Source organism: Octopus bimaculoides, chromosome 10 (assembly GCF_001194135.2).
Source record: "Octopus bimaculoides isolate UCB-OBI-ISO-001 chromosome 10, ASM119413v2, whole genome shotgun sequence".
Classification (NCBI taxonomy): Eukaryota; Metazoa; Mollusca; class Cephalopoda; order Octopoda; family Octopodidae; genus Octopus; species Octopus bimaculoides.
Window position 1 is genome coordinate 91,263,233 of NC_068990.1, and position 7,751 is coordinate 91,270,983.

General features: G+C 36.9%; 1 protein-coding gene across 1 annotated transcript in view; it reads right to left on the bottom strand.

Annotated features, from left to right (window-relative positions):
• Nucleotides 1-1,300: 1,300 nt before the first annotated feature.
• Nucleotides 1,301-7,751, bottom strand: part of LOC106882092 (WW domain-binding protein 2) — a 14,376-nt gene continuing 7,925 nt past the window's right edge. Inside the window, exons 3-7 of the mRNA XM_014932650.2 lie at nucleotides 7,051-7,189; nucleotides 6,158-6,250; nucleotides 4,487-4,621; nucleotides 3,188-3,274; nucleotides 1,301-2,667 (exon numbers count right to left, since the gene is read on the bottom strand). Of these exons, the coding sequence (XP_014788136.1) occupies nucleotides 2,540-2,667; nucleotides 3,188-3,274; nucleotides 4,487-4,621; nucleotides 6,158-6,250; nucleotides 7,051-7,189 (582 nt within the window). The 3' untranslated portion in view covers nucleotides 1,301-2,539. The remainder of the gene's footprint in view (nucleotides 2,668-3,187; nucleotides 3,275-4,486; nucleotides 4,622-6,157; nucleotides 6,251-7,050; nucleotides 7,190-7,751) is intronic.

A 7,751-nucleotide genomic window follows, 5' to 3' on the forward strand; every position in this document is an offset into this window, starting at 1 on the left:
CAAAACAACACTTACCTGTTACTATCAGTCATTCAATTCTACAAGGAATGTTAGCAAAATTGGAATAGGTTTTCTTGTCATTTTGTTGTTGTTGTTGTTGTTCAGAAATGAAATTGCCACCACCCCAATTATCATCATCATCATCATCGCCATATATGTTGAAAAAAAAAAAAAACTTTAAAAAATATATGTATACAAAAATAATAGCAACAATAAAATATATAAAGTAATGACCAAAATTATATACATGTGTATATATGTGTGTATATATATATATATATATATATATAAGAGAGAGATCAAGTGCCAAGGTATGTAGAAGAAAGAACAAATAAGTAAAATATAAAAGGATATGAGCTTGATTACTAATCAGCTTAATTACTAATAATGAGGGTAAATGTTTCTAAAGTTCTCAGGAGCTTTAAACGGGCCATAACAAGACTGTGACATCATTATATTTACAAAGGTAAGAGAGAAATCCCTTTCTAATTAGGATCCTCATCTATCACAAATAACTTCACCAGAAAACGAATATTGTTTTAAGTGAGATGTAATTAACTGAATTGACCCACCACCACCACCACCACCACAACCACACACCAAAATATTATTGGTGATAATGATAATCCTTCTTACTAAAAAAAAAAAATAAAAATAAAAAAAACCTGAAATTTGGCAGGGAAGGGTTAAGTTGATTACACTGAAACCTCAGTATACAACTGGTATCTATTTTATCAACCCTGAAAGGATGAAAGGCAAAGTCATTCTGACCAAAATCAGAATAATAATAATAATCCATTCTACTAAAGGCTCAAGGCCTGAAATTTTGGGGGAAGGGGACTAGTCAATTACATCAACCTTCAGTGTTTCACTGGTCCTTAATTTATTGACCCCCAAAAGGATGAAAAGAAAAGACGACCTCAGTGGAATTTGAACTCAGAACGTAGTGGCAGGAAAAATACCGCTAAACATTTTTCCAGCTTGCTGCCTTAATAATGATATTATTAATAATAGTAATAGCTTTAAATTTTTTCTGGGTGAAGGCCAACAATTCTGAGGGGACAAGAGTAAGTCAACATCATCAACCCCAGCATGAGACTGCTACTTTATTTCATCTCCCCTGGAAGAATAAAAAAATAAAACAAAGTTGATCCCAATAGGATTTGAACTCAGAATGTGAAGAGCTGTAACTATATACTGCAAAGTATTTTTGCTGACACTAATGATCCCGTCACACTAATAATAATACAACAATAATTAAAACCACAACAAATAATATAATTCAGAGGGTCAAACACAATTAACAGAAAAAAAAAGCTGATTTTAATTAATAATAATTATCATTATTTATAACTTTGGTACAAGGCTGTATATAATTCTGTAGAGAAACAGTGTGGTTGATTGTATCAACCCCAGTATATGAATGGTATTTATTTTATCAATCCTAAAGTGAAGGATTATGAAGTAAATTTCAGCTCACCACAAAGAGTGACGCAACTATATGTAACATATTTTATTTGGTAATACCAATACGTGTAGCATTACCAAATTGTCTGGCACCACCAGTTATCTTTCATTTTTTTCTATTTCAGGATGGGGGTTGCCAGGGTACCAGCATTGTAATCTATTTAGTTCACTTAGTAACTATGATATTCAAATTGTTTGTGTTCACAAAACAGGTTATAAGACCACAAGATGTTGAGAGAAGTTATTATAGTCAATGAAATCAACCCAAGTATTTGATTGGTGCTTTATTCCTTCCATCCCAGAGGGATCAATAACAACAATAATGACAGCAACATTTTTCTTAGAATTATTTTTAAAAGAAAGGAAAAATAGTAATCATTGATACAGTTGATAATGACAATTATAATTATTATTATTATTACTATTATTGTTTTGAATATTTGTCACAAGGGCAGCTTGGGGGAGGTGGGGATGAGTCGATTACATCGACCCCAGTGTTCAACTGGTACTCATTTTATCGAGCCCTGAAAGGATGAAAGGCAAAGTCAACCTCGGCAGAATTTGAACTCAGAACATAGTCACAGACAAAATACCACTAAGCATTTCATCCAGGGTGTTAATTCTGCCTTACAATAATAATAGTTATAATAATAATAAACCTTTCTACTTGAAGGCACAAGGCCTTGGAATTTTAGTGGAAGGGGACTAGTCAATTACATTGACCCCAGTATTTAACTGGTACTTAATTTATCAACCCCGAAAGGATGAAAGGAAAAGTCAACCTCGGCGGAATTTGAACTCAGAAATAGCGACGAGCAAAATACCGCTAAGCATTTTGTCTGGTGTGCTAACGATTCTGCCAGCTCGCCACCTTAACAATAATATTAATAATAATAAGAACAATAACTGAAATTAATACTGTGAATAACAGTTGTAAATATAAATATATCTATTTATATATTTCAGGTTCAACATTATAATTGTGCTTAAAACATCAAGGTTTGTCTTTTTGTTTCATGTTTTCTTTTCCTTCTCTCAACCCCCATCCTGGGTCCACTTCTTCTGTGACACATCAGTTGGTCTTCTTGCCAATCTCAGAGTAAGGTGGTGGTGGTTCGCTAGGACTTGGCATGTACACATTGTGAGGGTTCGCAGGGTTGTAATAGGCACTTGACGCTGCTGCTTCTCGAGCTTTGGCATCTGGGGGAACAGAAAGAAATCAATTCAATAAATCAACATTTCATCAATTCTATAGAACAGGAGTCATAAACCATCAGGCTGCAGACAAGTGCAAGGCCAGGGATCATTTGGGATTAAGCCTCACAGAACAAATACATTTTTTTTTAAATTTAATTTTTATTCTCGGTATTTACTCCTCAACTTTCCTCCTCCATCAAATCCCATGCAACACACCCATCTTTGTCCTCTGAATTTCACATCCAACAAGAAACACATTCACCCAATCCTTCCTTCCCACAGTCTACAATACCAAACAACTGCTCCCGGCCCATGTTCTTTTTAAACAGGCACAACCTCACTAAAACATCAAACACAGAAACCTCTGCAAGCATCATGATTGATGATTGCCACCACCTCTCCAATTCAATAAAACAACATCTACAACAATAACATGGTCAAAGCAACAACAGCCCAAGCTGTGACTGCACCAGCAGCAACAGTGAGTAAAATATAATTTTTGTTTAAATCAATAATTACAAACCTTGAGGTGAACCAGTCGGATACGGGTTCAAATTCGAATCAACCCCTGGGTAGGGAGGGGGTGCTTCTGCCATAAACACCTCAGACGCTGAAGTTAGAAAAAAAGAAGCAAAAGGTTAAAAAAACTAAACATGGGAAAAGATGATGAGAAGGGAGACTATTTGGATAATCATTATATTGGAATGGGTTGGACATGTTTGCAACACCAGATATTTCTGTGTATCAAGGGTGGTGAGCTGGGAGAATCGTTAGCACGCCAGGAGAAATGCTTAGCCATATTTCGTCTGCCGTTCTGTTCTGATTTCAAATTCCACAGAGGTCAACTTTGCCTTTCATTCTTTCGGGATCGATAAATTAAATACCAGTTACGCACTGGGGTCGATGTAATCGACTTAATCCCTTTGTCTGTCCTTGTTTGTCCCCTCTATGTTTAGCCCCTTGTGGGCAATAAATAAATAAATTTTGTGTCCCTTGGTGGAGAAAAGAAGGTGCGAGACAAACAGAGTTATCTTTCTTGCTCAAAAGTTTCAACATAAAAGACTATCAATATTGGCAATCTGCATAAATACTACAGCTCATTCATTATGTACCTCGTCTTCAAAGGTTGACTTTGCCTTTCATCCTTTTGGGGTCGATCAAATAAGTACCAGTTGAGTACTGGGGTCGATCTAACCGACTGGCCCCCCCTCCCCCAAAATTTCGGGCATTGTGCCTACAGGAGAAAAGAAATTATGTACCTCACCTGATAATGAGGGAATGTGAGAAAGAAGAAAAACTTCTTTGCTTTATAAATCAACCAATTATGATTCCATTTCTTCCACTTAGGCACATTTAATGTAGCAAAAGCTCAGGCATCAATTGATGATGGCCACAGGCATGTAAAATTTTGGAAAGTTTAATTCATGTCTGCCATTCCATAACAAAACATCAATTGATGATGTTTACCATTTAAGAGTTAATGGTTAAAAACTGCAACATGTCCATGAATGACCATGAACACTGCCCTCCCTCTTGTGAAGAAATTAAGGAAAATTAAAATATATTAAGGTCTGAACTTGATAGTCCAGTTTCTTAAAGTCACTATATGGTCAGTAATTAATCAAACAGCCACCAAGTGGTCATTAGTATAGTACCTTAATGGCACAGCTACCATGTGGTCAGTCATACCTTAACTTTACAGAGTCATGTAGTTAGTCACATGGTACCTTGACATCATAGCCATTGCACATGGATTGCTGTGAATTTAGAAATCAAATGAATTTAAAAATACAGGAAAGAGAAAAGGCCAAGACAATATTACCTGGTGGTGCATTTGGGAATGTTTGATATGGCACCCAGCCATAGTTATAAGCTGTGTAGGCAGGCGGAGCAGGCTGATAAAATGGTCCCTGGGGAGGAGTGTAAGGTGGAGGCTGTGGCATTTGATACCGGGATGCTGAAATAAATGTAGGAAATAGAATAAAGAGATTAGTTAGTTTTTATAGCCCACCCACTGTCAACACTGACTACACCCCAGGGTGGGATGTAGTTATTTCCTGTAGCAATTCCCACTAAGATACATACAGCAAAGAGATTTCCTTGACACTGCTTTGGCTTCAGGTCTTTCACAGGATTTGAACTTGGTGTTCCAAGCTAACAGATTATGTGTTCAATTGATACAGTCCCCACTGCCCCTGTTTGTGTACGACTTCATAATAGCTGTTGAAAGCCAGGGGGACTACATACAGCAGTGAACAACCTCAAATAACTATTCACTTTCTCAGTCAGTGAGGTTTGAAAGATCATCGTTTCATAGCCCACCAGGGGGAGTTTCAAATGACACACACAGGAAAAAAAAAACAGCACATGCAAACAGACAGACCCTCAGGACAAGCAAACTGACAAATGCCCCAGTGCATGCAAACAAACAGACCCCCTAGTGCATGTAAATAGACAGAACCCAAAAGCATGCAAACAGACAGACCACCACCCCCACCCACCGGCCATGCATATATAGACTGATTACATGTATAGGCTCAGCAACATAGTTTAGCCCAGGGTAAGTAGACGCACGAGTGAAAGAACTGTACAATCAACAAAGCAGATTTAGAAAGAAGAGCTGAGATAAGCAGCAGCAGTAGCAACCGAGACATCTCAATGCAGCACCAAGAATCTTTGTTCCTCTTTAACTTGGTAAATCCTCAATTCCATGTTGTGGATCTCTGCTAATAACATCAATTAAACAGAGAGGCTTTCGTTCTGTTAAAGTGCAGAAGTCTCCAAAATATAAAATCTGTTCTTTTCTTTGGTTTTGTGCTGATGTCATGAGATGTTCTGAGACCTCGTCAGAAGCTTGATGTACGTACTATCAAGGTGATCTTGAACCTCCGTCTTCAGAATCCAAGCTTCAACACACACACACACACACACACACACACAGCTCTCTAGCCTTGACTGTGATTTTACCCTCACAGCTCATCAATTGTGTGATGCACAACACTGGTTGATATCCTTGAAAATGCTGCAGCTAAAAATCAGTCAGTTCCTTACTGTAAAAGATTGAATAGAAGGACCATCAATGAAAATGAAAGCCACCTGTCAATTTATTCCAATAACAGCTCACAGCTGAGAAAGGCAATTAACCTCAGGTACCTTGAGTCATTATGTTGATGACAATAAAAAGACTATCTTACTCAGAAGAGTCACTTTGCTAACAGTAAACACACACACACAGGACTGAAGCAGACCTGATGTAGCTGAGGGTGTGTCATTGATGAGATCATGAACAATGATGAAAGGACTTTGACAAACCTAACTGACTGATTGATTGATTAACTCAACAATTAATCAAACAACCAATTAGTTAATTGGTTAAACAGTGAACCAACTGACAAATGAATAAGAAAGAAGTGAAACGGAACCAGTGCATGTTTTCTGTTAGTATAATGATTCTCTTGAGAGACAACAGAACATTTTAACTGAAAATAATTACCAAGTTTTCCAGCCTGTAGCATAGCTTGTCCAAATTCGATAGCACCACCTTTGTTGAAGCAAAGTTTGAATGTGGCATGTCCAGACCATTTACCTTTTAGAAGAGGAAAAAACAGGGGAAAAAAAAAAGAAAAACAAATAAACCTGATTAATGATTGTTTAATTAGTTACATAAAAAAAATACATTCTGACCTTTAGATTATGCAAATTTATGTTGAAAATGGATTTAATAATTTAACATTTCTTCTTTTACTCCTTTCAGTCTTTTGACTGCAGCCATTTTGGGGCACCCATTTTGGGGCACCACTTTGAAGGGGTTTAGTCAAAACAAATCGACCCCAGTGTGCATTTTTTTTAAAGTTTACCACTTATTCAATCAGTATTCTTTGCTGAACCACTAAGTTAGAGAGACTGTTTTGATAATCTCCAAGAAGGTGTAAAATAAAGAGATCAGCCATATTCCAGTTTATGTTTACAATTTTAACTCATGGAAAACACATTAACCATCACTAAACTACCATCACTAGTGACTATCCTTACAAGCCATCAATAACCTACTAACTCAAGGCACTGTCCTTACTAATTCTAGTGATTATATCCTTACACACCATCAATAACCTACCAATTCCAGATCCTCGCATCCCATCACTTAATGCCCTTGCTACCACTCCATTGATGATCAAAAAAAGGTGGTAATATACCGTTCAGACCATCTGAATTAATGGCTGTTTAGGAAGAACTTCAAATACATAAATAATAGACAGATAAGGAGTTATTCCTTTTTTGGATCAGGATTGATTAAGAACTAAACACCAGTTCTCTCGTGCACACACACACACACACACACACACACACACACACACACACACACACACAGAGGGAAAAAAGATTTACCTCCTTGTTCAGCAAAAACGGTCCCTTTTATGTAATTGGCTGAAAATACAGGTTGTTCAAGCTCAACCTGCCTCATGGTGAAAAACGGCATACTGAATGAAAGAAGATCATCTTTCTGGGAATTGTTGAGGAAAATAACCTAAAAATGAAGAAACAAAGACAAGTAAATAGTTGTGTCATTACATAACACCAGGTTGAGGAGAAAGTTCATGCACCGTGTTAAAAGAATGATTTTTCATGCAAGAATCTATTCAAAACCAACATCAACTGTTCTTCAAAATAAAGACCATCATTTTCCACGACTTTCTGCCAATGATCTGCAAGCTTTCGGATTTGGTCAAAGTACCAATCCATTGGCTTTGAATCGAAAAATTCTTGACAGGTCTCTTCAACTTCATCGAATGACTCAAATCAGCAACCTTTCATAAAGTGCAGCATTGATCGAAAGAGGCCGTAGTCAGATGGAGCAACGTCTGGAATATAGGCTAGATGCAGCTGAACTTCCACACCATCCAATCTTGTTGCTGATCTTTCTGGCGGTAAACGGGATTTTTCTCCTTTCAACATATTTAAAAAATCATTTTGCTAAATTAAGTCATCTTTTCCCCAGCCATTTTAAAGCCAATTTAACTAGCTTCTTTCTTGCTATCAATGCTGAGTATGTTGAAAAAAAAAAAAAAAAATATATATATATATATATA